At 34.6% G+C, this 12,796-nt stretch overlaps 4 protein-coding genes across 5 annotated transcripts; 1 reads left to right on the top strand and 3 right to left on the bottom strand.

Annotated features, from left to right (window-relative positions):
- Nucleotides 1-10: 10 nt before the first annotated feature.
- On the top strand, nucleotides 11-3,870 carry LOC108569883 (cullin-1). 2 transcript variants are annotated; one of them, XM_017931630.1, is made up of 8 exons: nucleotides 14-189; nucleotides 540-1,977; nucleotides 2,033-2,212; nucleotides 2,270-2,419; nucleotides 2,469-2,587; nucleotides 2,648-2,869; nucleotides 2,933-3,152; nucleotides 3,359-3,870. In XM_017931630.1, the coding sequence occupies exons 2-8, from the start codon at nucleotides 625-627 to the stop codon at nucleotides 3,437-3,439; spliced, it is 2,325 nt and encodes a 774-aa protein (XP_017787119.1). In that variant the 5' UTR covers nucleotides 14-189; nucleotides 540-624; the 3' UTR covers nucleotides 3,440-3,870. The 2 variants fall into 2 exon arrangements, with proteins under 2 accessions (XP_017787117.1, XP_017787119.1); XM_017931628.1 differs by having other exon boundaries at nucleotides 11-189; nucleotides 2,469-2,869.
- Nucleotides 3,871-4,729: 859 nt separating this feature from the next.
- LOC108569882 (peroxisomal membrane protein PMP34) lies at nucleotides 4,730-6,382 on the bottom strand. Its single transcript, XM_017931627.1, has 5 exons — nucleotides 6,130-6,382; nucleotides 6,015-6,075; nucleotides 5,880-5,958; nucleotides 5,493-5,688; nucleotides 4,730-5,414 (listed from the first exon to the last, which is right to left on the bottom strand). Exons 1-5 carry the CDS (start codon nucleotides 6,184-6,186, stop codon nucleotides 4,962-4,964), a joined length of 846 nt encoding a protein of 281 aa, XP_017787116.1. The 5' UTR covers nucleotides 6,187-6,382; the 3' UTR covers nucleotides 4,730-4,961.
- Nucleotides 6,383-7,104: 722 nt separating this feature from the next.
- Nucleotides 7,105-8,139, bottom strand: LOC108569879 (the record flags this gene model as incomplete). The annotated part of the gene is given in 2 exon segments (XM_017931625.1): nucleotides 7,105-7,281; nucleotides 7,342-8,139. Coding segments are annotated over 2 exon segments (699 nt in total). The 3' UTR covers nucleotides 7,105-7,114.
- Nucleotides 8,140-8,601: 462 nt separating this feature from the next.
- On the bottom strand, nucleotides 8,602-10,711 carry LOC108569878 (inner centromere protein A-like). The gene is made up of 4 exons (XM_017931624.1): nucleotides 10,515-10,711; nucleotides 10,333-10,456; nucleotides 8,930-10,276; nucleotides 8,602-8,870 (listed from the first exon to the last, which is right to left on the bottom strand). Exons 1-4 carry the CDS (start codon nucleotides 10,602-10,604, stop codon nucleotides 8,662-8,664), a joined length of 1,770 nt encoding a protein of 589 aa, XP_017787113.1. The 5' UTR covers nucleotides 10,605-10,711; the 3' UTR covers nucleotides 8,602-8,661.
- Nucleotides 10,712-12,796: the final 2,085 nt, after the last annotated feature.

The following is a 12,796-nucleotide window of genomic DNA, read 5'->3' as shown; positions in this document are numbered from 1 at the left end:
GGTAGACAGTGGCCCAGCTGTCAGTTTTGTGATATTCCTGCAGAAGCACATAGAAGATAAATTTATTATTTCTCCCAAAACAATAAATAATAAATTTTAAGTTTTTTAATTTGTCCCAGTATCGGTCCGAGCATCGTTTTTTTTTGTAAATAATTACCAAACCATCCGACAGGGTTATGATTTAAATAGGTATGTTCGAACTCTTAATTCGCCACGAAATTTCACTGCTGTGACTTGTATGTATGTATATGAACGTGTATATATATACACATCATGTACGGTATTTTTTTCTCATCTAAAAACGGCACTATCTGTCACTATCCATGAACCAAACCCTGTGTTTTGAAACGGACGCTAGGGCTTTGTCTCTAAACCTGGGGCTTATTTTGTAAGGTTAGGGCTTTGACCTCATTCAATTTATTTTTTTTGTTTTATGTCTAAATTGTCAACAATGACATATTTTGTTAGTCAGGGAAATTCAAATGAATAAATAAATTGATTTACCAATTGGACCTAATTTTAAACCATTCTCTTTTCAGAATTACTGTTCTTATTTTTAATCATTAAAGGTGGAACTAAAGTGGAAACGTTTTTTTTGCGTTACTGCTTAAAGAGTGTAAGAGAATGTCAAGATCCACTGGGATGACTTCAGCCAATACACCAGGGCTCAAGCATATAGATTTGGATCAAATATGGGAGGAACTGCACACTGGGATAGAGCATATGTACAACTTCCAGAGTATGTCTCGCACAGATTACATGATTTTGTACACTTATGTCCATAATTACTGTACATCAGTCCATAAGAGTAGTGAGTGGAGCTCTTCTTCAGTGCAGTTGAAAAGCAAAAAGAATCAGGCTACCAGTGGGGCTCAGCTGGTTGGGCTGGAGCTGTATAAGAAACTACGAGAGTTCTTAAGAAATTATGTCCATCACAAATTGCAAGCGGGCTTGAATCGTATGGACGAGGACGTATTGAAATTCTATACTAAGCAGTGGGAGGAGTATAGACTGAGCAGCAAAACAATAAGTGGTATGTGTTCCTATTTGAACAAATACTGGGTAAAGCGGGAGTATGAGGAAGGTCGTAAAGGCATCTTTGAGATTTATCAATTGGCCTTGGTTACGTGGAGGGACCACCTTTTCAAGCACCTCAACAAGCAAGTGACGAACGCCGTGTTGAAATTAATCGAACGCGAAAGGAACGGTGAAACGATAAATTCTAGTCTTGTTTTTGGTGTAATAAATTGCTATGTGGAACTTGGCTTGAATGAGGATGAGCCAGGCTTGAAGGGACCCAATCTAAGTATTTATAAGGAGAGTTTTGAAAACGTATTCATTGAAGAGACGGAACGATTCTATACGAAGGAGAGTACTCAATTTTTGTCGCAGAATAATATCACAGAATATATGAAGAAGGTGGAGCAGAGGTTAACAGAGGAGCAGAAGCGAATTCAAATTAATCTGCATGAATCTACTAGCGAACGATTAGCAAAGACATGCGAACGCGTACTCATCCAAAAGCACATGGAACTATTTCATGCAGAATTCCAGCAGCTTTTGGATGCTGAGAAAGACGTAGATTTGGGCAGAATGTATCAACTAGTTGCTAGAATTCCAGATGGTCTTGGTGAATTGAGGACACTTTTAGAGCAGCATATAGCAAATCAAGGTTTGGCAGCCATCGAAAAATGCAGCGAAACCGCTTATAATGATCCCAAGGTGTATGTAACAACAATCCTTGAGGTACATAAGAAATATAATGCTCTAGTCCTCGTCGCTTTCCACAATGATAGCGGATTCGTTGCCGCCTTAGATAAGGCGTGCGGCCGCTTTATAAACACGAATGCTGTAACCAGAATGGCGAGCAGTAGCAGTAGGTCACCTGAACTGTTGGCCAAATACTGCGATATTCTGCTAAAGAAATCCAGTAAGAATCCTGAAGAGGCCGAATTAGAAGATACATTAAATCAAGTCGTAAGTCTCATCTCGCTTTGTCATTGAAACAAAAAAGGAAATATTTTATTTGTAGATGGTAGTTTTCAAGTACATAGAAGACAAAGACGTTTTCCAGAAATTTTACAGTAAAATGCTTGCCAAGCGTTTGGTGCAACATATGTCCGCCAGTGATGACGCAGAAGCCTCGATGATCTCTAAACTTAAGCAGGCTTGTGGTTTTGAGTATACGTCCAAGTTGCAACGAATGTTCCAAGTAGGTATTTTGCTGCTGTAGCGTGCAACAGACGACTTATCTAATTATAATTCATAGGACATTGGAGTCTCCAAGGATCTTAACGAACAATTCCGGTCGCACCTGAAGAACTCTAATGAGCCTCTGGACATCGACTTCAGTATACAAGTACTATCTTCCGGATCATGGCCCTTCCAACAGTCTTTTTCGTTTGGACTACCCACAGAGGTAATTTCAACAATTTTTATCTTGAGCATAGAACTAAATATATTTTTAGCTGGAGAGAAGCGTTCACAGATTCACTAGCTTCTACTCAGGCCAGCATTCTGGTAGAAAACTTAATTGGCTCTATAATATGTCAAAGGGTGAACTGCATACTAATTGTTTTAAAAATAGGTACGATGTTAATATTAACTTCATTATTTGTAAAAAAAATAACGTGTTCATTACGTGCAGGTATACCCTTCAGGCGAGTACATTTCAAATGGCTGTGCTATTGCAATTCAACATGTCTGATTCATGGACGTTGGCGCAACTTACTGAGAACACCCAAATCAAGCACGATTACATGACACAAGTGATCAGCATACTGCTCAAAGCGAAGCTGATCACATGTGAGGAGGAGGAGAGCGAACTCAAACCAGAATCTGCGGTTGTTCTCTTCATGGGATATAAGAAGTAAAATATATTAAATATATCGATGAACGTTTTATACAGTTCTAATTCTCCTTACTTTTAAAGCCGGAAACTGCGCGTCAACATTAACATCCCAATGAAGACCGAACTGAAGCTTGAACAGGAGACGACGCACAAACACATTGAAGAAGACCGCAAATTGCTCATTCAAGCCGCAATTGTTCGAATAATGAAGATGAGGAAGGTGCTGAAACATCAGCAGCTAGTCGCTGAAGTCTTAAGTCAATTGAACACTAGATTCAAACCAAAAGTTAACATAATCAAGGTAATGTATTATATTTCCTGCAATTGTTCTGTTTTTTATTCAATTTTACGGTAGATTCATTTAGAAATGGAAGTGGATAATATTTCCATTTCGTTTTCTATTGTTTCTTAAAATTAATTAACAAAGCTAAGTGCTTGGTAATTTGTTACAATTGATTTATTTATCATTATTGTGATTCTGATTAAATTTGTTGAATTTTCTTTTAGAAATGCATAGATATTTTAATCGAGAAAGAATATCTGGAGAGAACTGAGGGCGAAAAGGATACGTACAGTTATCTGGCATGATTTCGTCCGTAACACTGCCCCCGAATTTCAAGCGAACTACCCCCTAACGTGAGTGTGGAAATGCTGCTTTACATGTGACTGTGTTTACTACATTGTACCCAATAATCAATCGATCGCCGCGTAGCCATCGGGGTACAATCTGTATACTACTTGTAAATATTTGTACTTTTAATATTTAGTTTATTATAATTTTTGGATTTATCAATATTATTATTATTACTATTTCATTTTAAAATCGATTTGCATGATGGACTTCTATTTCTCTGGACTCTAGGAACGAAGATTAAGAAAATAAATACACTGCCGAGGTTCCGTCCACTACTCGTACGTTAGCGGTGGACGGTTGCCGTAGGTCGTGTGACAGCATTCGTTTGAAATTAAATTTACAAAAAAATGCAACACAAAAGGAAAACAACAAGTGATATTCTTATATATATATATAATATTGTATAATGTTCTTTACATTTTAAGGTCGTTTTTGTGTATTATTTTTTAGATCGAAATTGTGACAATTATTATATTATTTTCTATATTGTTTTCTCAAAGGCGACTTAGGAGAGACAGCTTAAATGATGCAATTTGTTAAATTATTATTATTACAGCTAGGAAATTAATTGATTTAATGAAATGATGCTAAAATGCAATTTTATTTTGTTCTACTGTAAAGAATCTAATAAAAACATTTAATTTAAATAGGATCTAGATTGAATCAAATATTAACTGCCACAAAAAGAATGTGTGAGCGTTCACTTACTTACTCCCCGCTCCCAATGTTGTTCGTTGTTGGTATTTGAATCAACTTAAAAGATTTCTTCTTTTTTAAAAGAGAAAACTAATTGTACATTTTTTACGTTCTTATCCATAAATATTACGAATTATGACTAATTACAAAATTATATCCCATTGTTCCATATCGAACTGTATGTGTAATAAAAACGAACAAATTCTTACTTCCATTACTTCATTTTCATATAGATAACCGAAAAAGTACTTTCCATAGCAAACTATCTCAAAAGATGAGTGTTCGCTGATAACACTTTTTTAAATTGAATTAACATAATTTTTGATAAAATTTGCAATCAGTTGACGTATTTTGTTTTGCATATCAATAGTTTTGTTTGTTCTTTTCTTACCGTGATTATAAAATTGTATGTAGTGTGCAACTGATATATTGCATACGTATTTTGTCGTAATTAACAGTATTAAATTGGTCTTAATCGTTTATACATGTGTAAGTAAAGTGGATTCAATACAGTAATGGGAAATGATAAGATAATTAATGACAGTTTTCATGTTATAGATTTTACGTTTATTTGTCTGTAAATATACTATCTGATATATGTATATTATTGAAGATAAACGATCAGGACTAGTTTAAAAAGGTGCGGATGTTATTGATAAGATTATACTCAAATCAAAGTAAATCCTTGGACTAGCGCTATAAATAAATTCCCTCCCTAAGCAAAAGTATTCAAATAGAGATACTAAAATAAATATAAAATACTGGCAATCTGTTGCACTTTCAGCCTTTTCTCATCAAAAGCATAAAGACGAATCGCACGATTTTCTCGTAGGTCATGAAGAACAATGCCGCTGTCAATACTGTCTGCAGAAGCTTGGCTTCCATCCCTTGGAATAGAGCAGCTGGACCGTTTCTTTTGAGGATTGAGAGCAGGAGAGCCGCAGTGCTCATTTGACTGTTCTTGCCGTGCCTCTGCCTCGCCTGCGCCAATTGGATAGGATAAGTGGCTACTGTTGCCACAGCTTTTGATATGGCCCCGAAGAGGAAGAATACCGTCGCGCTCGACGTTTTGACATTCCTCTTAAGAGCTTCATAAACTGCGAAGTGGATAGCCGGATTGATAACCAGCATCAAGGAAGGACCCAATCCATTCCAAAGCGCAGAGACTCCTTCTTTCTGTGCTATATGCACAACGCCGTCCAATAAACCGGAAAAATGCTCAGATTTGTTTGCCTACATTAAACAATAATGAAAATTGAAACATTAAAAAAAAAACTACAATGTCCACTGAACTTTGGACTCGCTAATCACCTTCAACCTGCTATTAACAACCCATAAAGGAAGTGTAGCCAACACATTAGCCATGCCGGCAATCATTCCAAGACCTAAATCGTGAAGCGCGGATCCAGTCGTAATAGATTTAAGTCCATGAAAAGTATAGAAGTAGACAAAATTCGATGCTCCCAAACTTTGAAGTACCGGCTTCATGCCACGGTACAGAGCTTCTCTGTAAATTGTTGTAAATGTTATTATTTATGAAAACTGGTATAATTTAGATACTTTGAAAAATGTACAATGCAATGGTTCTTTACAATTGCTTCTACATGTTTTCACATAAATAGAAACAGGTTTCTTAATGTATATTTTTGACTTGTACTCAATTATTATTACTAATATATATTATTTGTTATAACTTACATTCCTTCTGTTCTAATAATGTGATATACTGCATGTAGACTGTTCATTTTCTTGAGTTCTTTAGCATTGTCATCTTCAACTAATTAAATATTAAAAGAATTATTAGATATCAATGGTCCATAGCGTAATACTTACTTTGCAATCGAAACCTGATTGTATCCAATGGATAAAAAACAGACATGGCAATAATGCTTCCCTGAAATAATGTTTATTAAGGCCTAGACTATGAGATATTAAATGGTGAACTCACTGAAGCCCCAGCTACAGACTTGACAAAAGTCTCATAACTTAGCAGTCCCTGTGCCATGGTAGCAAAGTTTGTGTTTAATCGTTCTCCTTGGAATCCTATTAATTCTAATTTGCTGGCATCCTCGATACCTACCAGCAAACGACTCGGCAGATAATGGCATGAGCCAATGAGCTTTTTTCAAATCATGTATATTTTGAAGTCATCCATCAAAAGTCACACCACCACTATTACCGAAAACATACGAGCGTACCAGTCTGAGGTGGCCGATTTGTCAAGCCTACTCTACTTGAAGTTAGCTGTAATTTAATTCGAATTTGAACAAAAATATTAACAAATTGCATTTTCGTACAGGATGTTATTTATACATCATTGGAAACTTTAATTATACATATCAAATCTGGAAGAATTTCTCCATTTAGCTTTTATGATTGGATACTTCAACTACATTAACATTCATTTCAAGTCACCTAGTATACTAATTAATTTTAAAATACCGTAGATTGAAAAAAGTGAGCATTATTGTGTTATTTTGCTTTATAAGTTAATATAGTTCGATAGTGTAATTACGATATATATATATATATGTAAATGCTTATTAATTATCTTGACTATTGATTATTACGAAAATATCGTTTATAAATGATTATATTCATTGAACTCCTTTCTAATGAGTTTTAAATGAACTCATATTTGATTGTTAGCTTATGGAAATTCCTATTTAATTTAAATAGTGATGAAGATTACTCATTATCACTTGAATAATACTATGGTTAAAATAAAAAACAAAAGAAAATTAAGTAATTACCATAAGTACCTTGGACACAGAAACATAAATGAATAATTCAATGCGTTCTACTTGTAAAAATGAAAGGTCAAATACCAAAATATAAGTATTTTTAATATTTTATGTGATATGGAAACGATAAAACGATGAATACGTTTTCTTAAAATAATAAGTTTTTATTACTTAACAAATTATACTACATCAAAACTTATAGTCTGTTGATACTGGACTCTTGACTGGTTGAATAGGTTCATTCTTCTTCAGCAATAACATTAGAAACTTTTGATGCAAAGTGTTTGGTAACTTTACATTATTGATCACAGCCCAATTAATAATCTCTGAGCAGCTTCGTAAATCCCGTTGTTGTACTGTAACAAACTATATAGTTCTTTTCTCTCTGTAACTATTTACTAGCAAAAAAATCTTACGTTTATAATTAAACAATGCCATAAGAACATAGCAATACTGACTCTCAATCTGAAACTGCATGAGTACCTCTAGCAATCTCTGCACAACATCTACCTGGTGATTTCTTAGGGATATTTGTACTATGGTAGGAATATGACTTATGATTGAATGGCTCAAATTTGCGTGTTTCTCAAGCAAATCCAAAGCCAATTTTTGATCTGTGTACCATTCACTAATGAAACAAACTTGCCATATGCAAGACATCATGTAATCATCTTTAAAATCTTCCATGATATGTTCACTAAATTTTATGATATTCACAAGGATAGCTTCACTCCTATTTGTAACATCAAATATTAAGTACTTGAATGTAAGACGAATTTTTCGCCTTAAATGATTGTGCTTCCTGTAGACTGTTTCAAAAATAGGTAAAGCTTTCAAGATCTCTTCATTCAACCAAAGAGACTCAGCCACATAATGATCAAAATTCCCATTGATTAAGGAAATATAATCATTATTCCTCTGGACTAATTTTTGTATTGCATACACCATAGTTATATCCTTTATGTAATACTCAAATAGTGAATTGACCAATTCTGGTCTTGGGCAAATATCTGCCTCCAGACATTTCTGAATCAAAAACTTGACATTTTCATTATGACCATTCTTTACAGCTTTCTGAATCAAGTCATTCAGTTGTGTCTCAGACAATGTTTTAATGTCTACATCGATAGAGCATTCTTGCTTCAATAATCTACATGACTTATTCTTTACATCTTTCAATTGTATATCCCATTTGCTTGATCTTTTCTGAATCAGTTCAGTAGTAAAATTATCCATCACATCATCACTTTCTAAAGCCAAAGTCACAACCTTATCACTTAACAGCCTGCTGACCACAAACAATGGACGTACTAACCTTAGGCTTTGATTAAAATTGTTAGATAACATATTCTAAAACAACAAAAATAATATTAATTAACAAAACCTGTATGCTTTAAATATCTTGACATTTTTGTTTGTTGTGACAGTTAACATAACCAAACTTTCTTTAAATATAGCTAAGCGTAAAAAATATCAATTGAACATATAAAACGTAAAATTGTTATGAAAATGTTTAATGCAAATATTGATTATATTATGAGCGATGAAAAAAAAATAATTAACTGTGTTTGAAGTTGTATATATTTACAATTTATTATAAAATCCAGAAAAAAGGACAATTTATTTATAACTAAAAAATTAAAAACAATTACATATATATGTCATAAATACAAGTTCTGAAATATTGTAAACAAATAAAGAAAATACATTTTCTATTCTAAACGAAATAAATAAGATTAAATATTCGGAATATTAATAGGCATCATTGTAAACCGAGGAGGTTTGCTCCAAATGGCGCTCGAGTTCCGTTTAAGTCTTACTGGGTTCACATTGTCGAAAATATCCAGCAAATTCGGCGTTTGTGGCATCGGACAAAACAATGTGTTCATCACCTTCGGTTTTATAAAGGATTCCATAATATTCAATGTAGTGGTTAGTTCTTCACCTAAAAGTGAAATTATTACTTTCAAAGTTCTGCATTAATAATTATATATATGAACTTACGATTAAGCCAATGTGGTACGACCTTTTTAGCTAAAACCGATTCCGCATCATCAGAATCGTAGCAATCGTATGTCGGTAAAAGAGGTGCTTCTTCGAGCATGTAAATATCATTCTTAGGTTGTTTCTTTGCTTTTTGTGCCTTAGCCCTCTTCCTTTCTTCCTCTTGCCTTCTGCGTTCCTCTTCCTTTATCCTTCGCTCTTCCTCCTTTCTTCGTCGCTCGTCTTCTTTCCTTCTGCATTCCTCCTCTGCTATTTTTCTTTTCATTTCCTGTTCGATTCTCTTCAATTCCTCTTCATGTTTCTTCTGCAATTTTCTTTCTTCTAACCGTTTCAATCGTCTTTTCTCTAGCTCATTCTTCCGCTGTTTTTCAAGAACCAGTTCTTCTTTCCTTTTGGCTAATTCAGCTTCTTTCTGAAGTCTCAATTTCTCACGCTCTTTGAACATCTTTTGCGATGATTTCAATGCTTTCAAGGTTCTAGTTTCTGAACCAGTGACTATCATGTTTTTCATTGTACTCATTTTTGAAGGAGTAATTAATCTATTGGAAACAGGTGTCACAACTTCTGCATTCACCGCTGCTAGCATCTTGGTTTTGGTTCTAGTAATGCGCATTTGAGGCGGAGGTGTTTCCGTCATTTTTTCATAAGCTTCCACCCGTTTCTTTACTGGGCTTTGATGATATGAAGCTTCCTCGACCATTTTCATATCCTCCACAGCGTCCTCGTATACGGATGTGTCATCGTGCTTACTCGTTTTTAACTTTTTCAAATGCCTCTCAGGTTCACTTGGTGATTGTGATCTACTTCTTTTGGTGTCTTTAATCCCAGTTTTAGTTTGAACATTCTCACTTGAGATCTTTTCCTTAATTTGCTTCACACGACTCGATTTAGCGCTTCCGGAATCTGACGATATCTCTGCATTCGTATTTTTATTCCTTGTTTTAGATCTTGTAGATCGTATATTAACTTCCTCTGTATCTGCTTTAGTTTTAGTCCTTGTTGTCCTGCTCTGTGCCTTTGGCGGCAACATTTTGGTTAGCGTTCTTGAAGACCTTAGATTTTCTTTTTTAATTTCTAATAAGGTATTTTTTGGCTTCTTAATAATCTCATCTGCATCATCATCTGATATAGCATGGATTTCCACACTGTTTATAATTTCAACATCACTATCTGCAGATGGTGATTTTGGTTCCATTTTAACAACCCTCTTTTTGTTTTTTTTCATAGATTCTTTTATATTAATCATAGCTTCCTCAGAAATCCTTTCCATCTTTACATAAGGAACTCTATTCATATCTGAATTATTAACAGCTGCTTTTGGATTTACATTCTCTTTAGATTGTTTACCTGAATAATAAATATTTTATTAATTATTAGCCAATTGACCAAGTTACACCACTCACGATTGCTAGTTTTTTGTCTGCGATTCACATTGTTTACATGAGCAGATATTAAAGTAAAGTCTCTGGTTTTCTTAAAAGCTTCTAATGTAGCTAATGTTGATTCTATAGTAGGCTCTGGGCTCACCTAAAACGATAATAATATATAAAGACAATTTTTGCTATAGCTAGTTTAAAAATCTAACCTCTTTCTGAAAGAGACCCGTCGTTACTTTCTTGAGAAAAAGCTCGTCGAACTCCTGGACGGCCTTCAATATGCTCGAGTAGTTATCCATGGTGCAAGTAACAATAAAACGTCTGTAATCACTTTCAATTCATTAAACTGCTCCAATATTAACTACCAAACCACTGTAAAACCGTTGCATTCAAATTTGACAATCAACAACCGCCATATTGACTGATCGACTCCAACTAATGAATGAGTGTGCTTGATATCCAAGTAACAACTACCTTTATTACATAACCAATGTAAATTATTGCTATTATATAAATATTAGTTTAAAATAAATGAACTGCACACTTTTTAAAATGTGTTGCCCGCTGAGTGTGTTGCCTAAATTAACATGTCAATACATAAATAATCGCATGAAATAAATTTAAATATTTAGGTTATGTTTTGGTATATTGCTTTGGTTTGAATTAAGGTTCCATATAGACCACTGAAGATGGCGCCACTTGATTTTCAAATTTGCGAGGGCACGCCACCATACAGTGTCTTTGGCTGGGGACCAAAGACGCTGTGTAGTGGTTCTTTGGTTCCCTGCACCAGACGCAATTTAATTGTGAGGCCATCTTCTAAATATTTCCAATTCAAATATTTTTTAGTTAAAAAAATGATGACGGAAGTATCGTTTTATGAAGGGCTGATTAAGGTTGTTGTCGGACCATTTTAAGATTTGCGCCTCCCGCAGCTGTACACAAATCCATCACTGATTCTGTATCATTATTTATATAATAACGTTCATCATTTAAGATATTAATTATTGTTGTAATGTATCTATAATTGTAAGTAATTATTAGACATAAAAAATTGTCTCCAATAAGCTCTGAATTAAATATAAGGTATTGAAACAGTAGTCATATATTAAATATTAAAGCTTTGTAATGATTATATTCTTGTTTCTTTCAAGTAGTGTTAAGTACTCTTCTTCTTTGATAATTTCTAGTCTCGAGCAGTCTCGAGTGATTAAGTATTCATCACATTTTTAGGGCAGAAAGTTTTATGGTCAATAGTTCTTTGCAGCAGTTTCAATTTAAGTTCTTATATTATTGTATTTGGTTTATATTTTGGTTATTTATTGTTGCAATAAAAAATATTATTACTTTTTTTCGCCGTGAGATGTCGATGTCATCACTTCCGGATGGGCGGTGGGCGGGTGGTTTAATCAATCTGGCAAGCTCTGCCCTAGGAGGGTTGTTCTCGTTATTAATATCATAAGGGAATAAGCTGCTCTTATTGCGGAGCCCAGAGCAATTTTCCAGATCCAGTGTCGGCGGGGGCAGCGTAAACGCTGCATAATTGTTTAATTATTGAAAATAATCTGACGGAGAAGGAAAATCGATGTACCCACGTGTTTCCACCCGATATCCAGGCGCTCCTTCTTATCTGGACGAGTCTTTCTGTTTGATTATTATATAAAAAATGCATTCCGGTCGCGGCCCACTTTTCACACTTGCTGCAGGGTGTATTCCTTTCCATTGTAGTATTTTTCGTCATTTATTCATTCTCTTTTTGTTTTTTTGTCTTTTTCGTACACGAAAGTCTCTCACGTTCGACTGCGACACGACAGTCTCAATACCTTTTTAAATCGAAGTTTATTCCACCTTTGGGAAATCAGGGCTCGGGGACCCACCGCCCGATTGCCGAGCGACCCTTTCAGAGGTTTTAAAGAATAATCACGGTATCGAATGCCATGAATAATACAATTGTTCAGTATTTATTTATATATTTTTTTAAATAAGTATTTGTTACTGTTGTATTTACTTTTAATTTGATATAAGCTATCCAGAGTTACAGCAAACTGAAGTATACGTACATTTTATATTCAATATTATAATGATCGATCTGGATTTTTAACAAATACAAATAGTATTGTTTTTCGTTATCTTAATAATTGGTTTTAGAGTATAATAATAAATAGGCCAAACTGCAAGCAGATTGATCGAGCGTCGTAAAAGTCCAACATTCCTCGGATCCATCTTAATATCTGTAGCTTGTATCGAAACGGGAATTTATTGCTAGTGATTTAGTGCAGATAAATTTGCTATAAATGAGGGAAGTTAATTGTGCGAACTGGGTGGATGTTGGTCGGACGAGTGCTGGGGGTGTGCAATTTGGGGGAGTGCGTGTGCTACACGGAACTGTGTATTTGTGAATGGAAACGCCGTTTAATTTATGATTCCGACCGCATCTGTTATCGCCGATTAATTGCCATTCAATTGCCGTTTCCACAATTGATCCTTTGTT

Source organism: Nicrophorus vespilloides, unplaced genomic scaffold (genome assembly GCF_001412225.1).
Source record: "Nicrophorus vespilloides isolate i.1.1-1 unplaced genomic scaffold, Nicve_v1.0, whole genome shotgun sequence".
In the NCBI taxonomy this organism is placed as follows: Eukaryota; Metazoa; Arthropoda; class Insecta; order Coleoptera; family Silphidae; genus Nicrophorus; species Nicrophorus vespilloides.
This window is presented reverse-complemented; position numbering and strand designations above follow the sequence as displayed.